The sequence below is a fragment of the Eschrichtius robustus genome, chromosome 4 (assembly GCF_028021215.1).
Source record: "Eschrichtius robustus isolate mEscRob2 chromosome 4, mEscRob2.pri, whole genome shotgun sequence".
NCBI lineage: Eukaryota > Metazoa > Chordata > Mammalia > Artiodactyla > Eschrichtiidae > Eschrichtius > Eschrichtius robustus.
This window is the reverse complement of record NC_090827.1, coordinates 108,474,591-108,500,807: the sequence shown is the minus strand read 5'-3', so window position 1 is coordinate 108,500,807 and position 26,217 is coordinate 108,474,591. Positions and strand designations below refer to the sequence as shown.

The 26,217-nt window shown below is 39.9% G+C and overlaps 1 protein-coding gene across 9 annotated transcripts in view; it reads right to left on the bottom strand.

Moving 5' to 3' along the window:
- The window catches only part of LDB2 (LIM domain binding 2), a 377,580-nt gene that overhangs the window by 74,524 nt on the left and 276,839 nt on the right, over positions 1–26,217 (bottom strand). For all 9 annotated transcript variants that reach the window (XM_068543190.1, XM_068543192.1, XM_068543193.1 and 6 more), the window contains exon 3: positions 384–556. In XM_068543190.1, the coding sequence (XP_068399291.1) occupies positions 384–556 (173 nt within the window). The remainder of the gene's footprint in view (positions 1–383; positions 557–26,217) is intronic.

Here is a 26,217-nt window from a genome sequence, read left to right as displayed (position 1 = left end):
ATCTCACAATATACACATATATCAAATCATTATTTCATATACTTAAAACAAATACACTGTTAAATGTCAATTATATCTCAATTTTTAAAAAACACCAAAATTCGAATTTAGCAGCCTAAGTTTGATAGGCAGCCAAAACTCTCTTCTCTTAGTCTTGAGGGTCTATCATGTTTGACTTCCCTGGGATCTGTATCACATGCACACCCCTTAGAACAGGGTTCACCATAGGGTCTTGCCATGTTACAAACAAAAAAGATGACCTCACAGTGCTGAAAGCGTCTGAGATGTGAGAAGTCAGGTTAAAGTTCCAGAAGACAACCATAATTACTATGCTTCAATGCACCCAAAGAAGACCAAGGCTTGTTGCCGAGCCCGCCCTGTACCTTGGTAAACATGGGCTTCCCGTGCTGGGTGACCATTGCACACTGGTCGCAGTCGACCGTGATGGATGAGTTGTGGTAGGATTCTTTTGAGTGTTTGAGGATGTAATACAGGTCAGTCACTCCTCCTTCAAACACAGTGCTAAAGTAACGGGGAATGAGGGTCCTGCCGATAGCTGGGAGAGAAACAACAGAGAAACAAACCATTAACAAAAATATCCAGATGGTCCCATATGCCCCACACCATTGCCAGACTTCCAACTGGATACAAATCATACCAGGAGGCAAATTTCTCTTTATTACCCACCATGTTCCTTCTGGGTTCCAGTTAATAAAATAAAATCCCTAATATTCAGGAAAAATTTATACAGTCATCTTTCCAGATTTGGTGTCCATCAAAAGTCAGTAATGTAAGAGTTAATACTTTAAACATAAGGGGGGGCAAATGTACTGACTACTTTGGACCTCACGTGTGTTCTCTAAGTTAAAATATTTTCAAAAAATAAAACAGATCCAATTCACCTGGAGTTTTCAATGGATTGTTTGCAGACCAGTTACCCAATCATGTTTTATTATTGGTAGTAGTAGTCATAATAATATAAATTTTGATAATGTAATGCTTTGTGGTATGTGAAGTATTTTGGCCTTCACTCATTGGATCTTTAGCACAACCCCAAGAGAATCGGGGACTGAGACCCAAAAAGGTTATTACAAAAGAAAAAGTTATTAGGAATGTTTCCAAGTCACATGATTTATAAGTAGATAACCGGGGTCTCTAACTTCAAATCTGCAAACACCCAACCACTAAAACACTTTCCAACACCATGTCTCAAATTGCTTTAATGAAGGGAAATCTTTAAAAAGTGATCCGTATCTGCATGTACAAAGAGATCCATACCTATGTAAGCGCTGATTACTCTCTCTGCTTCTGGAGTTGAATAAAATATCTTTCCAGAATAAAAGGGCCATTTTCAGAGAACTTGATACCTTCCACTTGGTCTAAATTGGTCTCTTTCATTCCACGTGTCCTGTCCTGCTCCATTTTAGTTTGAGCGATTGGTAAGTAGCTGGGTCCCTCTGATATATGATGCTTAGAAACAGCTAACAAGCCCTTGCTTTAGCAGAGATTTTAAATCCTCTTACACTGAAAATCCCAACTCATAATATCAGGAATTTTGCCTATGTGCAGATTTTGAGGCAAAGTACTAAAGCACTCTCTAGCGATTGAAGGTTTTTAATAAATCTCTTACGTTCACTATATAAGGCTTCCTGAAAGACAAAAATCATACTTAAGATAAATAAATTACCAAAGAGAGCTTTAGTAGGAAAAATCATGCAATTTTCACTTGAATGTTTAATTTCATTTTAAAAGCATCAGTATTTATCCATTTCGTATGGATCTATATCTCTTTTGTACATGGATTTAAAAAAAAAAAAAAAAACTATAAAAAGAATACCCTGCCAAACTGTTTTCTGAAGTGATCTCTAAAGAATCCCGATGTGGATGACTAGTCTCTGAATAATTTATATAGTTGTTATTGCTTCATATTTACTGCAGTGAAATCAATCAACAAGTGTGTGCTAAATATTCCAGGATCTTTGGCAATTTCATCCTAAATAATCCTTATACATACATTTTCTAAACACTGCCTAATCCCCAGCAGTGCATGTTTATTTGCTAAATATAAAATTCAAATAAGAGTAATCTGAGTCCATCATATCCTTAAACATATGCATAGCTGATATATTATAAAGAAAACTTTGTTAATGCAAAAAACCTTATTGTACTTTGCTAAACAGCTAAAATTAATTAAATGCATTTCAAATATTCTAACTGAAAACTAATTACCATAAATCAGCTCTAGTAATTTGACATTTTGGGATCTATACTGTGGAAAATAAACACAAACCATAAAAATATAGATGTAGGGTGAAAATATTTTACTACAATATCCAAGGAATTGTCACATTAAAAAGGTTATTGCAAATAAACATCACCAGATTAGCCTACATTATAGTTTATTCATGAATCCTGCACAATTTAATTTCTTTTTAGTAGTGTTTGCTCTATGATATCATTATTTTCATTCATAGTTTAAGAAAAGTCAAATGGGAAAAAAGTTCGTAATTCCTTAACTTTAAATTTTTAATCACGTCTCCAACTCCAGGAAATGTACAAGCTGTATAATCAATAGACGTAGAGGGAAATTCAGCTTTGCTTCATGGGATACTTTCTAGCACTGAGGGAAATGATTGTTATGGATACCTGAGGTTTGTTTTCAGTCCTGTTTCCTTTGTGGGACTGCCTGTACCATTTTTTTTGGAAACGGATGGTCTTACTTGGACCATCACTCACAAAGCTCTGGTTATCCACTGTGGTAGACTGCTACTCTGATGGCCCCAACCAACCACAACAATGGAATTCATGATCTTGTGTATGTAGTCTCCTCTTTTCAAATCTGGACAGGGCCCTGTGATCTGCTTTAATTAACAGAATGTAGTGCAAGTGACCTTGTGTCTATTGGGGCCAAAACTTAAGAAGGCCTAGAAGCTTCCACGTTGTGCTTGGGGGAAAAAACCCGTTGTTATGTACAAAGTCCAACTACTCTAAAACTGCCATCCTGTGAGACGCCCAACCTAGCCATGTGGAGCAGCCACATGAAGGGGAACTGTGTTTTCCAGACAGCAACCCCAGCTGAGCATCCAGCCAACAGCCAGCACCAGCTTGCATGAGTGAAGCCATTTTGGAAGTGGATCCTTGAGCCCCAAACGAGCTGCCTCAAGCTGGTTTCACACGGATCAGAAATGAGCTGCCTTCCACAGACTTTGCCCAAATTGCAGAATCATGAGTAAATAAAAGAAATGTTTGTATTTTAAGCCAATAAGTCGTGGGGCATTTTTAAGTGTAGCAATGGATAACCATAGCACACTTTCAACCTCCTGTGCTACAGAGATGGGCAAATTAGAATCCTTTCCTGAAAGAAAGAGGGCAGTTTTGCCACTAAAAGCATGTGAATTGTAGAAATGCTGAAGCTTGCATATAGAGGAAAGCAGATCAGAGAGACCAAGAGTCTTTGTGGACTGATTTGGGCCTTGTCTTAGCTGGGAGTGAAGCCAACTCAATCCCTTGGAGGTCCCACTTATGGGAGATATACCCCCGCCCCCCGCCTTTTTTTGCTTGAGTGTGTGTTAGCTTTCTGTGATTTGCAAACACAAGAATCCTGATTAATGTTGTCCTGTTCCAGCATGGAATGGAGGCATGAACACACATAAAGTAAGGAGGAAGTGATGAGAAAAAGGGGTTGTCAGAGACTATTAGTTTTTTATTGCTGCTGTGACAAATTACTACAAACTTAGCGGCTTAAAATCTACCTATCTGTCTATCTATCTATCTATCTATCTATCTATCTATCTATCTATCTATCTATCTACCTTTCTATCTATCTATCATCTATCTATCTACCTATCATCTATCTATCTATCTATCATCTATCTATCTATCTATCTATCTATCTATCTATCTATCTATCTATCTATCATCTGTCTATCATTTATTTGCCTTATAGTTCTGATAATCTGACATGGGTCTTGCTGGGCCAAAATCAAGGTGTCAGCAGGGTTGCGTTTCTCTCTACAGGCTCAATTTTCTTGCTTTTCTAGCACCTACAGGTTGTCTCTACTCCTTTGCTGTGGCCCCCTCATCCATCTTCAAAGTCAACAATGGTGGATGGAATCCTCATGGCCTCACTTTCACTTCCTCTTCTGCCTCCCTTTTCAGTTTTTAAGGACCCTTGTGATTGTACTGGGCCCACCCAAATAATCCAAGATAATCTCCCATCTCAAGGTCCTTCATTTAATTGGATCTGCAAAGTTCCTTTTGCCACGTAAGGTAACATATTCAAAGGCACCAGGGATTCGGGCTGGACATCTCTGGGAGGCTATTATTCTGTCTACCATAAAGATTATCTTTAAAAAGCTTCTGTTCTGCAAGGGAGTAGAGTCAAAAATACAACACACACACACACACACACACACACACACACACACACGGTGCAACATATAGATAATGTACAGTGAATGGGACAAACAACCAGAAAAAAAAAAAAAATTGCATGTGCTTGAGGAAATCCCTCTAGCTCATTCACTGATTACTTCTATAAACATTCACTGAACCCAGAGTAGGTGTAAAGCTCTTTGGCAAGTGCTGGAAATACAAAGATAGATTTTTGTCCTTGTCTTTACACCTCATTTCTAATAACAAATATCTAAGTATCTGTAACGCAATGTGAAAATAGTTAAAGTTAAAAAATAGATTTATGATTTTGAACTCTTTGCCATTTTCTTCTGAACCCTGAATTCGATATACAATTTTATTATTTTTGAAGCACCAAGAAGATTAAAATGTCCTTTTAATAAATTGTGCAACCACACTGCACAGTCTAATATAAATGACTTTAAATCAGTGGACATTTCAGATTTAGACCCCGTGGTCCCCTGACTCATCAGCCACAACAATTCTACATCTATTTAAGTTTTATACTGTCACACTCAGAAGCTGCACCTAAGCTTTACATTTATACTTTAGCCCTTGGAATTAAAAATAATTTAAATATTGATATGTATAAATCTACATTGTGCCTCCACGAAAGGGATCGTATCTTTCAAATATACTTGAAGAGAGATTAAGATTCTAATAGATTATTAAATTGATTCTATTTTTCTAACACATTTAGGTCAATGCTCCAAAAACTGGAAAGGAAAAGTATGGCGAGTAAGAGAGCATGGGAAGATTTTCTGTGATATTAGGTGAGTGGAATACGGTAATGTTATTTATCCATGTGTTTATGAAACAGAAAAGAAAATCACAGATTAAATTATTCAGGAGCCTGAAATGTGTATAAAGAATGTTTAAATAATGCTCTACTGTGTAGGTAAACATTATTAGTCTGTAATAGCTAACACTTTATCCTTAGCTAATTTGGATGTTGAGCTCTGAATTCCAGTTCCTTGGGAAGTTTTTCATTGTTGTTCTGTCTTGTCCCCACGCACTGGCACTGCTCCCCAGAAGTTCTTGCATAGGGCTGATGGCGCTATGGAGGCAGGATCTAGCTTCTATCTTTTCTTGTAGGTGTTACTTGTAGACATTAAGGTATCTACAGGATACTTGTAGATATTAGCTGATTTTTTTCCCCCCATTTAGAAACCAAATGGATTCATTGGGAACTCTTAATCACTCAGACAATATAAACTACTGTGCATCTGCCTTTTGGAGCATTTTGTCTCTATCAATAATTATGAAACTTTTTCTTAAATTCTTAAGGGTGTTTATAAGGAATTCACATGAAAGAAATTGCAAGACGAAAATGATCATATGGGAAAATGTTCAAACTAGTAATCAAAGTATGATACATATTAAAATAATAATAAAAAGACTAAAACATAAACCTGATGAGGTTGTGGTGAAACAAGCATACTCAGATACTTCTAGGGAAATCAATGTAACAATTGCTCCTTGTCTGGGGAATCTCTAACTCTCTGGTAGTTTATTAGGTGTGACTCTAAGCTCTTGGTAAATACCCTTGCCAAACTGCAGTTCTAATGTTCAGATCTTAAGCGCTCTGAAGTTCTCCAAGTCCTTTGAGAAACCATTGTCCAATGTTAAGACCTTTGATTTGGGGCCATCACTTATATTCTAAATGCCTGTAATTTCATCTTTCAAAGAAAATTCACTTTGAAAAATGTAAGAGGTTGAGGACCCCAATTAAAATGGGGAATAAGAAGAATGCTTATAACTAACAATATATTAGTACCACTTAACCCTTGACAATTATTTAACTAAAGATTTTCTACCTCATTGGAAAGCGAAAACCATATAACCCCACAACGCATTTGTGCTTTTAATTAGGCAAAGTCAATTATAATAAAACAAGTGGTAACTCTGAGTTTTAAACAATTTTTCATAAACAAGATGATAGTGGATAAACTGGTTGCCTAAGTCTGAGTAGTTTTAGTTTTATACAGTTGTTCTAAAGCTACAGTACCTCAGAAATCCAAAAGGAAATTCTACTACTGAAATACCACTGCATAATAAAAAAAAAATTCTACTACATAATAAACACGAAGATTCATTCAACTTTAGACTTATCTGTATTCAGAAATTAGTAAACGCATTATGCTAGCATGTAAATGGAAATGCGCCTAGTAGTGAAATAAACAATATTGATGTTTTTATTTATTATAAATAACCATTATAAATAGTCAAAACAATGGAAATAAGGCATGCTTGAACTTTGATACGGGTGATACAGGTTCAAGGAAGATTCCTTTGTCTCAATGAAGGGAAAACAAGCCAAATTCATTTTACTTCCATAAATTAACATTATTTTCATTCTAACATACCTTTTACTTCTTTTCTCAAGCAAAGCAGTCTGATTTAAGTATCTTCTTTCTTGCTATTTCAAAGATTCTTTCATTCAGTATATGTTTATTAAATACCTGCTACAGGCCTGGCATTGTTCTAGGTGATGGAGATAAATAGCAGACAAGTGGGAAGACAGAGAATAAAGCTGGTAGTGAAGGAAGACAGTCTAGTTTAGACTGGCTGGTCTGCAAGGCTGCAGTGGGGAGGTGTTGATGTAGCTGAGTCTGGACTGAACGGGCCATGTGAGCATCTGGCAGTGGAAAGGTCCAGGCCCAAGGACCAGCAAGGACAAAGGCCTTAAGAGAGGAATAAGCTAGACTTGAAGGTGCTTGGTGTGTCGTAGTATCAGAAAGCAGGCAGTGTGGAAGAACTACAGGCAAGGAGAGTGAGGTGACAGATGAGCTCAGAGAAGGAGGTGGGGTCAGATTATCTGGAGCCTTCTTGGCCACGGCAAAGGGCTGACATGTCAATCTTAGTGCAATGAGATAGCACTGGAAGGTTTCAGCCAGTGATGTGATCAGACCCTGCTTTTAAATGTATTATGATCTGATGAAGGTACTGTTTTTAAATGTGTCATCCATCTGTCAACATGGTTCCAAAACGCCACAAAATTTTTTGATCCTCCCAGAAATCTTAATAGACATTTTTCTTCCATTTTCTACCAAAAGACTTCTGCCACACCACCTCACATACGTGCTGGAGAAACAACGATGACTGTGATAAAGCCCATCCCGCTCTTAGGGAGCTTCTGATCAAGCAATTGTTAGAGCTATTAATTCATTAATTAAGGACAAATGAGATGTGTGTCATGGTTTGTTCTTGTTTTCCACTGTTTATCCATCGCCTGACACACATTTAGGACCCGTACATATTTGCTGAATGAATGGGTGCAGTCCATGAATGGATTTACATGTTCCAAGTTCCAAGAACTTACTTGTAACCCTTACTTCATTTCCTTTCATTTAATTCAACCAGTGCTTTGGCATAATCAGATAATTTTGGATCCCGATTTTTTCAGCTCTACCACAGGGTGTTTCTCTCACTTGTGTGCCTCTCATGATGGGCAAAGTTTCTTTATCCCTTTATCCAAAGCACTGATAATAACATTCTGCAGGTGAGGTCCACAGCCATGGCTGGACCTCTTACCATGAATCAGTACCCTCTAAGTATGAAATTGAAATCCTTTACTGACTTTCAGAATAAGTCCATGCTCTAGTTACTGATGCTTCATGGACATGGTGCAGGGTTGATGGGGAGAGAGTGAGGTGTCAGAGAAAGACCTAAGCTAAAGGATGAAAAGACATCAATCCGACACATGGGACCAGGGGGAAGAGAGTAGTCCTGGCTCAGGGGACAGACAGCATGTGTCAAGGAGCATATGTGCGTTTCCCATGATTTGGGCTGCTGCTTTCATCAGATCTTACATATTTATACCTTAGAAGAGCTCGGCTGGATGAACTACTCCATTACATAACGTTCTCTCATTCCTTCCTTATGACAGTACAATATTCTTTTAGTTATCCAAACTTTATAATGTAGTTTACATCCGGTAGATTTATTTCTGCCCTCGCTATTACTTTTATTTCAACATTTTCATAATTATACTGTTTATTTTTCAAGAGGAACCTTAAGATAATTTTGTCAAGTCCCCCCGTCCCTCTCCCCCCCAAGAAAAATTGGAAGGAGGTTGGTTTAAATTAACTTAAATTTGCTAAAAAAGGGTTGACATCTTTAAAATACCCAATCCTCCTGTACAGGAACATGAAATGTTTGTCCATTTGTTTAAATATTTATTTCTACCTCAAAATCATTCTGTAGCTTTCCATAGGTAAATAGCTAACAATGCTTGAATATTTTAGTTATGCTGAATGGTTAACATAATTTTTTTCATTATATTTCTATTTGGAACACTGACACTTACTTGAATGCTCTTACTACTTTAATAGTTCTTGGAAGATTTTTTTGAGTTTTCTAGGTGAAGAAATCTATGTATTTCCTTCTTTCAAATATATTTATACCATTAGTTTTTCATCTTATTACACTAGTTAGAACAGCTCTTTGAGAAAAAAAAGTATTAAATAATGAGGAAAGTAGTAGGCTTTCTTTTTTATTTCCCTAATTTTTTTGAGAATTTCCTCTAGGATTAAGGGAAGTACTATATATTGATTTGAGATCTGATCATATTTCTTATTACGGAAAGAAAATCAAATTCTTTTTCTACATCTTGTTTTTATGATTTTGTCCTGTTTAATCCTGATGGGTGTTTAATTTGATCAAATGCCTTCTCACTTACTATTGAGTTGATTGTCTAAGTTCCTTTAGAAAGCTATCTATTAACATATTTTCAATTATTGAATAATTTTTGTACTCGGTATAAACCTTTTTCTTGTGCACACATGCACACATATATTTTAAAATAAATTTTTGCATAAATTCAACTTATGATTTCACTAATTTCTTTAACAAATACCCATGAAAGCAGTGCTCTATATGAGGCACTAGCCTAGCTACTAAATTAGAATGATAGAGCCAGAGAAGACCTCAGCTTTAGTCCAGTGACTCCCATAGCATTTTCTAATCCCAGTGGGTCTCTGAAAATCTCAAAATGCAACCCTAGCTAGTTCCATATTTCAAAAATACTATTAAAAAAGGAATATGTTTAGCATGTTTCTCTGATTTGAGTAGGAATGAACTCAACTCATGGTGATACTGATTAGCTCCTGATTAGTGATTATGAATAACACTTAACATATGTGGGAAAAATATAATACAAAACACTAACAATTATTTAATAAATGTAATAAGGTTATTCATGATGATATTCCACATCCTCATTTTACAGCAGAAAAATCTGATGACTAGAGAAGAAAGCTGCGTAGCTACTTGGGGCCAGGATGAGGTAAAGTAGGATGATTATTGTTTTTAATCAACCAATCTTTGTTTATTTCTATGCCTGAATTTAATTTTTATTAATTTTTTAATTACATAAGCAATACACATCCAAAAAATTAATACAGTACTGTTGCAGAGACTCACTAACTGTTCACTAGATCTGATTTCTTTTTCTAGGCATAGAGTAGACCTCATTTCTTAAACTCCCTTTCAGTTGGGTGCTGCCTTGTGATGGAGTTGTAGCCAATGCCCAATGGACGTACTCATTGTTTTCATTTTTTTTCCACCAAGTAGACATCAAGAAAGAATATTCAACTTTCAGAAATGACGAGTAAAATCATTCTACATGTAATTGGCAAGCTCTTTCCCACCTCTAACAGCCAGATATTGAAGACCCAGCAGAGGATTCCATGGACCCCCACCCGCCATGGATGGAGTAGCCAGGAGATGGGAGGAGCCTGGGTTACCATCAGGAGGAGAGCTGCCACATACTGGGAATACCCATTTGGACTTTGAGATATCGAGTTTTATTTGTTGAAGAAGCCAGGGTTAACTAATACAATTATTAGGAGTCTAAAGTTTCCCTGACAACCCTGTACCCACCAATGTCAGTGCCTTCACCCCTCCCCAGGTCACGTTTGTTACAGTATGTTATGTAGCCTTGTAAATATTTAAATTATACATTTATCTCCATTTATACATCCACATAGATAACACATATCATTTTATGTGCATGCTTTTTGTTTTCTTCTATTTGTTTTACATAAAAGTTACATAATAAATCTATCTATATGGAACTTGTCTTTTTTCACTCAATAGTACATCTTTGAGTTCTAAGACTAAGACATTTAAGTTCTAAGACATTGATTTTAATCACTGGATTGTATTCCAGAATACAGCTGTTTCACTCATTATTTAAACATTGCATTGTTGAGGGACATAGACAGTTTTTCAACTTTTTCCAAGAGGACAGACACTGAAAAGGGAAAAAAAGTATATTTTATTTAACTAAGTACCGGTAATCACCCTTCACACGCTGTGATCAATTTACTCCCCCACCTGCCCTGATAGTACATGTTTTACCTACAACTTCACCAGCAATGAACAGTGTTAACTTTTGCATTTTTTGCCATTTAGATCACAAAGTGTGTCCCTTACAAATTGGCAGCCCTAAAGTATGCAAAGCTTTCTCTACATGTAGATGATGAAATTAAGTAATTAATTACAGACTTCCAGCTCATGGGGTTACTGCTCCAAGTGAACCATCCACATCTGACATTTTCAGATGGTTTGCCATTTTCTGGATCTTTTTACCCAAAACCCCTTCACCTGACTAAAAGAAAAAACAAAAACAAAAACAAAAACAAACTACTCCAGACTAGAGAAGAGAAAAATTTCCATTCCTTGATTTTTCAAAGGTGCCAAACATCAAGAATTCTTATGAAATCATTTCAATATGATTTATTGGTCCTTCTCAAACTCAAACCCATGGAGACACCACAAGTCATTTAATTTTGTGTTTTAATATCAGCACAATTCAACTGGGTTAAAGAAATGTTGCCTGAGAAACAGACATATGTGTGTGATTTCAAACTTAATCGAAACCAGGACTCAGCAACCTTTAGCAATGCCAAGAGATGCAAAAGAGATGATTTCCTCTCTGCAGAGACAGAGGCAAACGTGGGTAAAACTGGGCCCTATCCCAGGGCTGGATATTATACAAGACGTTCCCTGTAAGGTGTTAAGTGGTCACTAAAATAGAAGCTAATAAAACATGACCCTTTAAAGTGGATTTTGAAGTCACAGGAAACGTTTGTAGAATTAAAATAATAAACTGGCTGTACCCACCATCCTCCCAGCTCCATTTCAACCTCACCCGCTCCCTTAGTGCTTCCGTGCTCAGCACACCGCGAAACCTTTGCTCACGCAGCACCCTTTGCCTGGGATATCCTAGTCCTCCCTCTTCTGTTTCATCCCAAGTCTTAGGCATCCTCAAATTTTAGCTAAAGCACCATATCCTGTGGTGGAGAATCCCTTTTCCCCTCCAAGTTTTCCACTTCTCTCCTTGGTATTCTTTTTTAAAAAAAAAAAACAAAAAAAACTTTATTGGAGTATAATTGTTTTACAATGGTGTGTTAGTTTCTGCTCTATAACAAAGTGAATCAGCTATACAAATACATATATCCCCATATCTCCTCCCTCCCGCGCCTCCCTCCCACCCTCCCCATTCCACCCCTCTAGGTGGTCACAAAGCACCAAGCTGATCTCCCTGTGCTATGCGGCTGCTTCCCACTAGCTATCTATTTTACATTTGGTAGTGTATGTTAGTCCATGCCACTCTCTCACTTCGTCCCAGCTTACCCTTCCCCCTCCCCGTGCCTTCAAGTCCATTCTTTTTTTTTTAAGATTCCATATATATGTGTTAGCATACGGTATTTGTTTTTCTCTTTCTGACTTACTTCACTCTGTATGACAGACTCTAGGTCCATCCACCTCACTACAAATAACTCAGTTTTGTTTCTTTTTATAGCTGAGTAATATTCCATTGTATATATGTGCCACATCTTCTTTACCCATTCATCTCTTGATGGACACTTAGGTTGCTTCCATGTCCTGGCTATTGTAAAGAGAGCTGCAGTGAACATTGTGGTACATGACTCTTTTTGAATTATGGTTTTCTCATCTCCTTGGTATTCTTAAAGTGATTTTAAAATTGGATGCTGCAGTGAAAGTTCATTTATTCACTTTGTGACCTTGAACAAACGATTTATGCTCTTTACACCGCAGTGCCTTCATCTGTCAAATGGGAATAGAATAGTCATGAACTCAGTGAACAGGTATTAATAACATCATGCATGCAAAGTGCTTAGCACAGAGCCTGACTCTGCTAAGCGTTTAATGCATGTCATTGCTCCCGTAACACTGTGTGTGCACAGACTGTATGGCTTACCCTGCAGTACTGGAATCATTCAGTTTATTGTCTTTCCATCAGTGACTGTGATTCCCTGAAGGCAGGGAACATTTCTCGATCATCTCAGTATCACAGCGCATTCGTGACATAAATAGCTACTTAAGAGACATTTGGCAAATGGATGGAGGTGGACTTAGCATGTCTATTTAGACAGGCTGCCAACCCCAAACTGGTTATGTATACACGCGGGTTTCTAATACAGAGGTAAAGCCACTTTCAAAACTCAGGGCTGGAGAACCAAAACCACAAGAAGAAGAAAAAAAGGTTTTAGGGTCCCATATAGGGAATTTTCATATCCGAATATTCTAGTCCAGGTAATTAAGGATCAGAGACTAGTCATTTTGACAGATTCGTTTTGGGATTAAAGTTAATTTTGAGTTCTACAAGTAAAAAAGCATCTCATCTGAGACTACTTAGTTTGAAGGGGCTGGAAGGGAAGGGAAGGGACGGGAAGGGAAGGGAGAAAGAAAGAAAGGAAGAAAGACACCATCTGCAAGTCAAGTCAGCATTCCAGGGGCATTTTACAGGGAAGTAAAAATCCTTGGAAATGAGAAGCTGTGAAAGGGTCAGCTTCACATTCCACCGAAGCCACTGGGGGCTGTGCTTCTGACCCTTAGATTGTGTCTACAAGGAAAGGAACAGCGATTCTGACAGTGAATTCAATGTTGCATAGGCTTTCTGGCAGCAAGACCTAACAGCCCAACTGCACCTACCCAGGTCTGGTAAAACCACGTGGGCGCCAGCTGTTGGAATCTGACATGCTGTGTGCAGATTTTCAGAAAAATCAGAGGATTTAGGCAAGATAAGGCAGCTTCTGGGCATTCTGTGGGTTCTGGGATGGGTCTGGTTTGCCTGAACCTTGGTATCCAGTTACCAGCATGGGGCTAATGTCCCTCGTGGGTTAAACAGCATTAAAAAACCCTCACTTTCTACCATTATCCAATAGCTCTTTCGCTGAAGCTGCCCATCCTCTTTCAGTTAGGGAACTGTGGCTTCACCTCCCAGGATGAAACGACACTTCTGGCCTCTGTCTGCACTCCATCACCTCCAAGAGGAGAGGTGCCATCTTACTGGGAGATGAGGGTTCCAGACGTCTCCTGGACCACAGGAGCTGGAACAGGTCCACTGCATCTTGATGCACACAGCTCTGGCTTCTCTCTCACTCCCCTCTTTCTCCTCTGTCACTATTAAGAACTGACAAAAAGGCTCAGGGGCCCTCCCGGCCTTGTTGCCCCCGGGCCTCACTAGCCCTGATCTCTTCCCTGGAGTGGGCCATGGGGTCAAGAGCGTGGACCTGGAGCCACCTGGCCTGAACTTGAATCCCAGCTCTGCCACTGTGTGACCTTGGGCAAGTTACTTAATCACCCTGACCTTGGGTTTCTCATCTGCCAGGTGAGGATGAGAACAGGGCCAGCCTCACAGGGATTCTGTAGAGAGCACATAAAATCAACGACAGAATGCTCTCACCTCTGGCTATTAATTAGGCGATGAATTATTAATCATACCCTAGTTAGTTTTTCTTCATAGCATTGACCACATATTCTATTTGTATATTATCTGCTCCTTCACTAGAATACAAGCTCCAAGAAGGAAGGAACTGTATCTGTTTGCTCCTGGCTATATTCTCAAAACTGAGAGCAATGTGGAACATAGAGTAGGCACTTAAATAGTTATTGAATGGCTGAACTTTGCACATAAAGACCTTGATAATAGTTATTTTATTATTTTATCATTGTTATTAGTGGTAGCTTTCTATATGGATTAAATAACATGGAACATACCTGAGTATTGACTTTGTGTTCAATGCACAGTGAATAAACGCTAGAAAGAGAAAAAAGGAAGGGAGATGGAGGACGAATGGAAGGAAGAAGGGCAGACACATTCCCAAATAACTTCTGTGTGGGAGGCAGCGAGGGGAAAGCGTGGTGAGCATGAGGAGAACGCGGGGTGGGGGACAGAGACCCCGAAACCCTTGGCCAGGCACTCGCGTGTGAGTGAGGCTTGTGGGTCTGGGAGACAAGGCCACCAGGAGAACTCGTCTTGGGTGGGAGTTACTCCGGGCTGCACAGGAGCTGCGGGATGGCTGCATTTGGGATCTAGAGGCATCTCCTGAGCTACTTCCCAGGCTGGGGAATCAGGGATGTAACTCTCCACTGCCTGCTCAATAAAAGGTCCCCAGACCTTCCTGTAAAGTGAGCTGGTGCTGGGCTTCATCCTCTTTCTTCCTCACTAGATGGCTAGAGAAGAATCAGCCTGGGGTAGCATGAGAGACACAGGCTGTGAAATCACACAGAACAGGGCCAAACCCACTTCTGTTGCTACAGGGAGCCGCAGTTTAAGATAGTTAAGGAGAATGGATCCACTTGTTCTTTTTCTCTGTAGACCCCACCCCCTCCATGTCAATACACATGTGTTATGTACCTAGGTGGCTGATCATAAACTAGCTACATGGGGATAATATTACTTTCCTTCCATATGACCTTGGGGATTAACTGAAATAGAAAAAACTGACATTGAGTGTCTAGCTGAGCTCCCGGGGCACAACAGTGCTCCGGAGACACCACAAGCTAGGGATGCAGAGTTAGGGCCCTGAATACAGCAAGTCCTCAATACTTGCTTACTGAAGGCGAGAACAAAGGCTGAAATCCAGACACCACCTCGCTGTATAAATCTTCCACCACTGACACAAAAAACAAGATGATTCTAAGCATTTTCACAAAGGAACTTGCAAGATGGCTGCTTTTGAGGACAGAGGGCTCAGGGGCCGTCCCTGCCCTGCTCTCTCCCTTTCCAGCAAACTCGGGGCTAACTTCATTCACTGGTCTGCACTGCCCAACTTGTCCAAGATCCCAAAGATAAAAAGCAGCAGGGCACGGTAATCTAGGTGCATTTCTCTTGCCTTTGTCATTATTTTCTCAAATCTTTGACAACTCTCTGTATTCTTTTTGTAGTTTACATTTGAATGACGCTGGTTTGTACCTGGCTACTTTAATAGCACCTCTACAAAATTCTTCCTCACTCCGTCTCTCCTTCCCTCCCTCCCCTCCTCCCCCCTTCTCTTTTTTCCTTTCTCCCAAGTCTTTTGTTATCAGAATTTCACCCCCTCCCTCAGAGGGAACATTTTAACAGCATGGGTTTATGACTACCGTAAAGAAGAAAGTTTGAAAGGCAAAGCCAGAGCCGTGATCCCCAGCTTTATAACAAACTCCTGTCAAAACATAAACCACAGCCAGACATGAGCCATGGCGACAGAATGCAAGACCGTAAAGATGATGGAGATCAGACAGGACAGGCACTTTATAGAAACAAACACCTTCCTTGCAAACAGATAGAGTGAGTGTAACACTGAAAAACACTTCCCAGAAAAAAAAATGGTCTGAAGAAATAAGGACAAAAACATAAAATTCAAATGACAGCCCAGCCCAAGGAGATAAACCCAAGGGAGACAAAGAATCCAATTTTACTAAATCAAACCGACATCTCTTCCTGACTTTAATTGACCTCAGTAAGCTGGATCCTGAACAAACATAAAATTAAGAAGTGGGTAGCATCCAGTGGAGAAATGGACCATCAGTGTATAGATGTTTGAAGTTCTACTTTCTCAGGACTTTCTTGGTTCTGCATAGAAACGTGAAATCATCCATTCCACTGGTGGCAACCATAATACCCGGCATGAGGTCAGGGATTCAGTGTTCCTGACAGTAAGCACAGGAAGAGGGGAGTGAAGCTAATGGATGCAGCTTATCAGGATGCCAAGGAAAGCCTTGTCTTCTGTTAAATTGGAAGCATTACAAATGGAGAAAGTACCACACTGATCTCTATTCACAGGAGTCTCTTAGTTACCAAGGGTGGTATGTTTTGAAAAATCTCCCCATAGTCTCTCTGGCTTCCCTTTGCTGGCCATTCTTGCTGACCCTTCTTCCTTCCTTTATTTTTTTCTGGGTAACTCTTTCTCTTCTTTAGCTCCCAACTTGAGAACTACTTCTTCTGGGGCGTCTTCTCTAATTTCCATAGGCTAAGCTGGTTTGGTGTATCTCCTGCAAATTCTCTTGACAACCTACCCTTCTCTGTCATAGGATTTATCACATTATAGTTGTTCTCAAACAGACTACAACCTGAAGAGCACGTTGAGATTAAGATTCCCAAGCCTCACCTCCAAAAGCATCTGTTTCAGCAGGACTGGGATGAGGCCGGGGTCGGGCATTTTTAACAAGTATCCCAGGTGCTTTGGTTGCAGATTATCCCTAGACCATATTCCAAGACTACTTTATTTGAATTGTCTCTGTGTCCTTTTAGAATGTAGGTTCCGTGAGAACAGAAACCATATCTGCCTAGTTTCACAGTAGGGCTGATCCCAGCACTCAGCACCCAATAATAGCCAACCCCTACCCGCCCCCTCTATATATATGTGTGTGTGTGTGTGTGTGTGTGTGTGTATGTAGGCATGTAGATGGCTGTGTATCTATGTATATATATATATACCTGTATATGTACATATGTACACACACATATAGTCATTGAGTGAACGTGACATGGAGTTCTGTTTGGTAGATTAGAGTCTGCTCTTCTCGACAGAGATGAGAATGATCACGGCATGGAGTACTGGGCTGCAGCATCTCATAGCTTCCGGTTGTTGTCACCAATTTCCTCCATGAGGGGTTGCCAAGAGAATGGATAGGATTCTCAGAAAGTAAAAACAAAAGCAAAAACTTCCACTTACTGGCAACTAGGTAACAGCTGACCAGCTCTACCCTGCCGGAAGCTCCACTAGGCTTACCCTGCTGATTATTCCTGGGTGCAGACACTGATCAAGGGAACTTCATACCACCAGGCAGGAGCCTCCCCTGGTGGCACTTCTGCTGAGAGGACAAATACTTCAAACAACCGAGACTGCAGTGGGGCCGTGTGTCGAGATAATTCTGGGAAACAGATTTGAAAGGTGGCGTCTCTTTTCTAACATTCCCAAACTGTTATAATTCTAAGACTACCCACACTCCACTTAACATGCTAAAATACAGTTGAGTGCTGAGCTTTACCCAAGGTTCATTATAGTGGGGACTTTGCATGATGAATTTGTTGGAGATGAGGGATTTGCAGTAATCCAAGAAAGTAATTCCCAGAGCCAACAGGCCGTTGTAAGCATGTGTGAATTGATAACCTGAGCGATCATTCGTGCAATTTCAGGCTGTGGTGATATGAACAATATCTCGCTAGTGGATAATACCAGTTGTCAAGCATATGTTTGATAACCCCCAGAACTCCCTCTTGTTTTTGCAAGATGCTGGTGGATATCTTTGATTTTTTTTTTCCTGGCTGCATAAGACTTTGGAAAGGTTTGATTCTTTTTTTTTTTTCCTTCTTTGACCAGAGAAGTTAATAGTAGAGAAAATTTAAAAAGAAAAAAAAGTGAAGACAGCAAATAAAAATTATGAATAACCATCTAATCAGCCCTTTAAACACCACTGAAAACAGTGTAAATTCATATTTTAATATCTGTAGCCAATGCGAGGAGAATCTTGCGTACGTCAGAGGCATGCTTTCTCTGCCTGAAGGATTATGAGGGTTGGGATATAATTGTCTGCTACATCTCTTAGCCTCTGGGTGTCTCAAAGTTCTGTTAGGAAACAGACCATATCTATTCACCTCTACGTCTTGAATGTCCAAAACAGCACTTGGCACAGTTGCTAAATAGTTGATGTATTCGTTCATCACATTGGGTCTTTAACAGTTGGAAGACAGGAACTGATCAGGTAGACTGGCATTAGAAGCCAAACCAGGAAGATATGATCCAGGAAAAGAGATGGGCCTGTGTGAAAGGTGCAGGTGAGAGACATCAGGCAAGAAGGGAGGAAGTTCTGAGTTGGAATTAAAAGAAGGTGACTTGGAAGGAGAAACCAATAGCTGCCTGAGACAGATACAAAAAACACAGGCAGGGAATAAATAGGTAAGGAGCACGTTCTGGAAAGAAACAGAGAACTGATATTGCCAGGCATTGTTATTATAGACTCTTGAGAGTTCTTCCTTGCAGAGGAATCCCCATTAAGGTGATACTCCTCCCCTCTCTTTGACTCTTTGTTCAATCCACCTGGGGGAAGCAGGGACTTGAGAAATCTTATCAGAGCATTTAAAGTTCAGAAGGAGTAATTGGGCATCCCTAGCCCCACCCCTTCCTCTTCCTTTTCTTTGATACAAGCTCTACAGGGATTGTGTGTTCTGCTCAGTTTCTCCAGTGAGACATGACAAGCAATGCTGGTGACCGGGTGGGTAAGTCTACTTGTTCTTGGATTTAATATTAGGAAAGCCATTTGCCTGTAGATATAAGGCATGTTCTCCAAAGAGTGTTTGTACCAGAATTACAGAGTCTTCTACATCTGACATCTCCTTTGTCTTACTTCTCAATTGGTTTAGAACTGTAAGTGTTAAAAAATGTGTCATTTATTGGAATCACAATTCACTGGACAAATAGTTGGCAGGTAGCAAACAAATTTCAACCCAATTCAATTTCACAAATGCTTTTCACACACCTACTATGTGTACAGTCCCATGTTACCTTTCAGAGTAATTACAGCAGTGACCAAGACAAGGTTTCAGGCCAGGGTACTATACAACATTCTAGTCTCAAGACAGAGGAGCAAGTCTCTGATGTCATGACAACTGATTTAATGGCAAAAGCCATTGCCCAGTGCCTGGGTTTAGATATTCAAACTTTAGTTGACCTGGGCTTCTGCAGTCCCAAGTGCATCTTGAAACGTGAGCTCCTTGAAAGCAAGAACTCTGCCTTAGTCTTCGTCTTGGTCCCCATGTCTAGAACACGGCTTAGCATAGAGCATCATAATGGCATGGTTGACTAGATGGATACATGGATGAGTCCTGCTGGATATGGAGAGATGTGTGTTGGGAAGAAGATAATCACCTCCACCTCAAGTGATCATAATGGTAAGCCAGAGAGCATTTGAGCTCTCCTAACAATTACACTCCAAAATAAGTCATGTAAATTTAGAAGATGTTTTCAAAAATACTATCGTGGGGACTTTTCCTAGATAAAGGACCGTGTTTCAACAGTATAGGTGAAGATGCTTTGAAATAAAGACGACAGCTGATAGGTAAGTGGATAACAAATCTATACAAAGAGCTCCTGCCTCTTCCTTCCAAAGACTTTCCTTCCTTGAGTCTTTTCTTTTGGTCAGACAGTCAGGAATAATCAGTGGAACAATGATACCTGCTTTTTTGATGGGGAAGGCTACTTTGATTTTCTAAATGACTGAGTCAGGTACCAGTTGGAGAACCAACAGTGAATGCTTATTTAAATTCAGAGAAACCACAGACTGGATTATATACTTCAAGGGGAACAAATAAAGAGAAAAACAAAAACTATAAATGTCTGGCACACGGGAGGCCTTCGATATCTCTTGGTTGAATGACATAAATGAAGTAGACACATGCTTGAAAAAAGAAAGCCCAGACGGGTACAAACCACAAATCACTGAGATGAGGCAGTGGTAGCTTTGGTATAATTTCCCCTCCACACCCAAAGTCCCTTGAGTCTTCAGGAGGCCTTGGGGATTAAAGACAAGGTATCAAGAAGAACAACAGCTGTTGGCTAACTTCATATGGCAGTTTTAAATGAAAACTTTAGAGTTCAGCAGACAAGTTATTAAGGGTTTTGAGCCTTGGGACAGATCTGGATTTAAATATTTCCCAGCTTTAAATTTCTATGACTGTTTTTGGTAACAGCCCAGTGGTGCTTAATTTTCTCTGTTAATATTCGTATCAAATCACTGAGGAACTACGAAGGAATTTTATGGATCTGCTGTGGGGTGAAATCATGTGTTAGTTAATGGGGAAAACATTCTAATCTCTATGTGCAAAAGGAGTCATTCGTATAATTTTTGAAACTCAATCAAAACCTCTACAAAAACAATGTCATAAAAAAGCTATTGTCCCAGGTCTGTGATCTTGTGTAATGGTCTAAATTCTGATGTAATGGTCTAAATTCTGAAGTTCATCAGATTTAAGACAATCTACCAATGTCCCATTTCACCATGTTTATTTTTCTGTACCTACCTCTGGACACTTTTAACCAAAGATTATCTCAAAGATTATCACTGTTGCATGCCAAAGCCAAACCTATGACTAGGATGTAAGTTCCAAGAGGGAGGACCTTTGTCTTTTTGTTCATTTCTGTATCTCCAGCACCCAGCCTACTTCCTGGCGCAGAGCAGGGACTCAATAAATATTTGCTGAATAAATAAATGATGACTGCTATGAATTTAGCAAAAATAACACTCGTGGAGAGTAACTGGAGGAAAGCAAGGGGAAAAAAAAAACATGCTAAATAATAAAAAGGACAAAATGTTCTGCAAAGAAATGCCATTTTATTGCTTTAAACATGCTCTTTAAAATCAATGGCTATCAAGTGCTACCAATTTAAGTGATACTTGGAGATACTTGAATAGATCAGTATGGCTACATTTATAATTATCATGTGGCATATATGCCTAGAAGTGGCTTAAAGTACTTGATATATATATATATGTGTGTGTGTGTGTGTGTGTGTGTGTGTGTGTATATATATATATATTTTTTTTTTTTTAAATGAGCATTTAACACCCCCATCCCCTCTACCATCACCAGACTTTCCTTTGTTCACTTGTGAAGCAAACTGTTTTTGGTCCCATGGAGAAAAGAATTTCATACTAAATCAAATTACCATGATCCCGAATTTGAGGTGTTCTAATATAAGAGATTATATTGCAGCTGGTAATGTGACAGTAGTAAAAACCTTCCACTGTTGTTATCCACACCCTTTCTGCCAGTTTTAGCTTCACAAAGGTACCAATACTACTGCTACCAAGAATGATGTTAATAGCTAACTAAATTTAAGTTCTTATCACGTGCCAGTCATTGGATTAAGTTTTTTTTTAAACTGTACTATCTCCTCTAATACTCTCAATGACTTTACACAGTAGACACTGCTATTATCCCAATGTTATAGATAAAGAGACCAAGGCTCAGACAGAGTTCATGTATTTAGAATGTCTGACTCCAAAATCAATCAATCAATAATACATCTTGTGCCATCTCTTTTATTGTGTAGGACAGTTATGTGCCCTTCACACTTTTATTTAACTTTATGCACAAATGAATCCCACAACACACCCAGCACGGGGTCATCCACATAACAGATGAACAATGAAAATTTTGCTAGATTGATGCCATCGTGTGAATAAAGGCTACAAAAGTGCAATTGGCTATTTTTAAAATATTAAATAATGTATTTCTTTGGATAGCATCTCAAAGAGAATACAATAGTATCTGCTGGGGATGGTTTAAATCTACAGGGACCTTAAAGATCATCTAGTTTAACCATCTGCCAAGTTCAACAGTCTTTGAAATCTTTCAGTGGCTCCCCCCAGTTGTCTTGAAGTTGAAGTCCAGACTCTTTAATATGAATTTCAAGGATCTTTCATGACCTGGTCCCTGCTTATCTCTTTGATCTCATTTCTTACTACTTCCCTGCATCTCTGTTTCTCCTCATCCTCTCCCGCGTCTCTCCTGTCCCTACCATCCAGCCCACGTCCCAAAAAGACACACAGTCTTGGCTCTAACAGAACTTTTTACTGCTCCTCTAAACCTGACAACTCTGCCTTGCTTCTGCATTTTAGTTCATGAGATTCCATCTGTTTGGAATACCATTACCTTCCTCTGGTTAATTACTTCTTTAAAAACCACCTCCAGGACATTTGGAGAACGTGTCTTTTAGCAATGCTTCTGCCATTTCTTCTACTCTCCAGTAATAGAGCACATCTCACATTGGACTGAACAGTTTACTTGGTCCCCACCTGATCATAAGCTCTTTGAAGGCAGGGACTTCAACTGTTTCCCCACAGTACCAGGGACGGGGCAGACTGGATATGCACTTGGTGAATGAATGAGCTACACCCAGCAGCCAGGATTTCCGACGCTCACTGAGTTCTCATCCATGAATATGTCAGCTTATCAACTGGGGAAAACACAAAAGCACTAAAGTCTTTGTGCGGTAGTCTTCTGAAGCCTGGGCATGGTTTCACATGGGAAACAGTCTGAGCTGCCCTGAAAACTCACAGAAGCTCAACCACAGTCCCGAAGCCTACTCATTTCTGTGGCTTCTTTTAGCCACAGGAAGCCCTTCTTGATCTGCATATGCAGTTTCACCTGTGATAGCATCCACTATTGTAAAGAATGTCGAAAGCTTCCTAGGAAGGCACGTTCCTCCAGCTCCCAACAACATCTACATGGAACTCTTGTTCCCTTCTGCTCCGTCCTGGGATCACAAAATGGCCCAGTTGGAAGGGGCTGTGGAGACCATCTTGCCCAACACCTTCATTCTGATATAGGTTGATATAGGACAGGGAACTGAAATCCTGAGAGGCCACAAGGTAGTAGTCAGAACCCTGCATATTTGAACCAAGATTTTGTGCAGTATCTTAAATTATTGATAGCACAACCATATGAGGTGACAGCTCTTATTAACCCATTTGTACAAATGAGGGAGGTAAGGCTTAAAGATGCTAAGTGGCTTGTCCAAAGTCCCACACTGGCTAGAATATCTAATGCTCTCTCCCCACCCACAACTCCAAACTTCTGCATTCCAATCAGAATACACATCAGTTATTGGACCACCCAGAGAATGTGAGATTTAACCTTCACTACCAATCTAAGCCCCTGGGTTTCATTTGCCAGCATCTCATTCTTTCTCTCACTGTTTTGCAGTAGCACAATGTCAGATGTCACTGAACTCACTCTCAATGTACTGCCTTGGGAGACATATTATAAAGCCTAAAGTATGAAATTGGTCAGGAGTGAGTAGCATATGTTGACAACTTTGAAAAGACCTTATTCTGAAATCCTACTAGCTCTGTGCTCCAATCCAGTGCTTGGAACCTAGCCAGATTCTCTGGGAAAAATCAAGCAAGTACAATTTATACCCTTTTCCAGTGGCCAACTCTGGGCAAAATTTCATTTTATTGCAAATCATCACAAACATCTTTCCATTTACTAGCTGTGTGACCTTGGACAATCTGTTTTTCCTCACTGTGCCTCGGTTTCCTCGTCTATAAAATGGGAATGATAATAGTCCTTTATCTTGAGGGTAGTGAGTTTTAGATGAGTTCCTCAGAAGAAAGACTCTCAGTGAAGGTCAGCTAACTGTGTATTTAACACACATGAGCCTCAGTAGAATACCTTTTTTGCCCTCTACTCTGAAGGGATGCCAACAGCCAGATGAAAATGCTGCAGAAAACAGATCTGTTTGGATGGCCATAAAGGGAGAGCTGGATTTACAGACAAGATTCCCCAAGAACTGCGAGGAGGCTGAGCACAGAGAAGCTGCCTCTTAGCTGTATTAAAGGCTGCTGCCACTATTTAAAGGAACCTGGGGAGGCTCTGTGAAAATATACCCACTCTTCTCAATGTCTCCTTCCCCGATGGCTGCATATTCATAGTCAGGGCTTCTTGGCAGTGAGACAAACTCCATAAGTCAGGTTGGGAGGCCAGTGACTAAAGGATTATTTCCTTCAGTGTCATGCCCACCCCACCATAATTCCACATTCCATTTGCTGCTTTATGTTTTTAAAGCTCCTGGAAAGTAAATAATCATTGAGAGGACCAGAAGTGAATGTGGAAGTTATTGGTGTGGTTCATATCACTGGGGCAGTGTGCCTGTGTTCTCCAGCTTGGTAGAAAATGGGTGATGAATGTTAAAAACATTACCTAGAGGGGTGGGATAGGGAGGGTGGGAGGGAGGGAGATGAAAGAGGGAAGAGATATGGGAACATATGTATATGTATAACTGATACACTTTGTTATAAAGCAGAAACTAACACACCATTGTAAAGCAATTATACTCCAATAAAGATGTTAAAAAAAAAAAAAAAGACCCGGCGCAACCAAATAAATACATAAATAAATAAAATAAAACAAATATAAAAAAAAAAAAACCAAAAAACATTACACTCATCCATCCAGTACATCCTTCTACACAAATGACTACTCCACTAGGCGCTCACTGGGACCTTCCTCTACCTTCAGAAAAAAAGAAAAGAAAAACTAACATTCATCATTATCATCATCCATCATCATCGCCATTGTTATCATCATCATGATCATTTTTAGCTGCTACTTATTATATATCAAGTCCTTTACATTAATCGTCTTCATTTTATTGATGGAGAAATCAAGGCTCAGAAAGATTAGATGATTTGCTCAAGTTTACACAGATACTAAGTGACAAAGAGTTAGGATTCCTAGTGTGGTAGGCAGACTCCAAGATGGCCCCCAACTATCCTCGCCTTCTGGTTTTCATACCTTTGTGTAATCCTATGCCCTTGAGTGTGGGCTGGATTTAGTGACTTTCTTCTGGCAGTAAAACAGAATGTGGCAGAGGTGATGGGATACCCCTTCTGAGATTGGGTTACAGAAGGACTGTGGCTTTCATCATGGCTGCCCTGTATTGCTTGCTCACCCCGAGGGAAGCCAGTTGCCACGTGTGAACTGCACTATGGGAGGATGTTTATGGTTTGCAGACACCAAGGACCTATATCTGCTAACAGTCATGAGAGTGAGCTTGGAAGCAGATTCCCCAGTTGAGTGTTGAGATAAATGCAGCCCCAGCTGACATCATGACTAAAGCTTTGTGAGAAAAACCGATCCAGAGGCATCCAGCAAAACACACTCAGATTCCTAAACTACAGAGACTGTGGGATGATAAATGTTTGCTCTTTAAACTGCTATGTTTTGGGCTAATGTGTTACATAGCAATATACACCATCTTGGTTTGGTTGACCTCATAGCTTAAGCGTTGAACTCTTTCTCTGTGTCACAGTGTCCTTCGGACACCTGTATTAACTTTGTAATATTGCAAGTTAATGTTCTGGGGACCTCATGCCAATGATGACCCACAATGGAGCATAATGCAACAAGGCAGGGAGCTGAGGAAAGAAGAAAGAGCAGAAGGGAGTTGGTTAAGAAATTCCAAAGGTTTACCTTTTCACTCTCCACCATTTCTGGGCTCTAAAAAGGAGCCCAGGTGTGCACCGGTCAAGAACTGAGACATGATGAGTCTAGTAAGTATCGCAGCAGCCCTTTGGGGCTAGATTGTAGCCACGGCACCACATACAGTTGTATAGTTTGGGCACTGCACAGAGGTACCAGGCTGCAATGGGCAGGAGTAAACTGAAATTGGCTATATCCACCCAAAGGGGGCGTCTTCTAACTCATGCATGGGCTTCCAGTAGCTGTGGTCATTGCTATGTCTTATTAATGACAGGTGAACTAGGACGAGCCTTGTGAAGCCTAGGAATAGCCCCAATTATAATAGCCCCAGGAAGCTACACTGTGTCACTCAACTGAGTTTCTCTTTATTTTGAATTTGTACTTCCTTGTTGATTGGTAAAGTTTTCGGGAAAATCGCAAAGATGCTAATGATCTAACCAGAACTAAGACAGAAGTGACTTTTGTAGTTGTTGGTGGTGTTTGAAAATCTTTAATTGGTGCAGAGCTTTAAAGGGTAAACT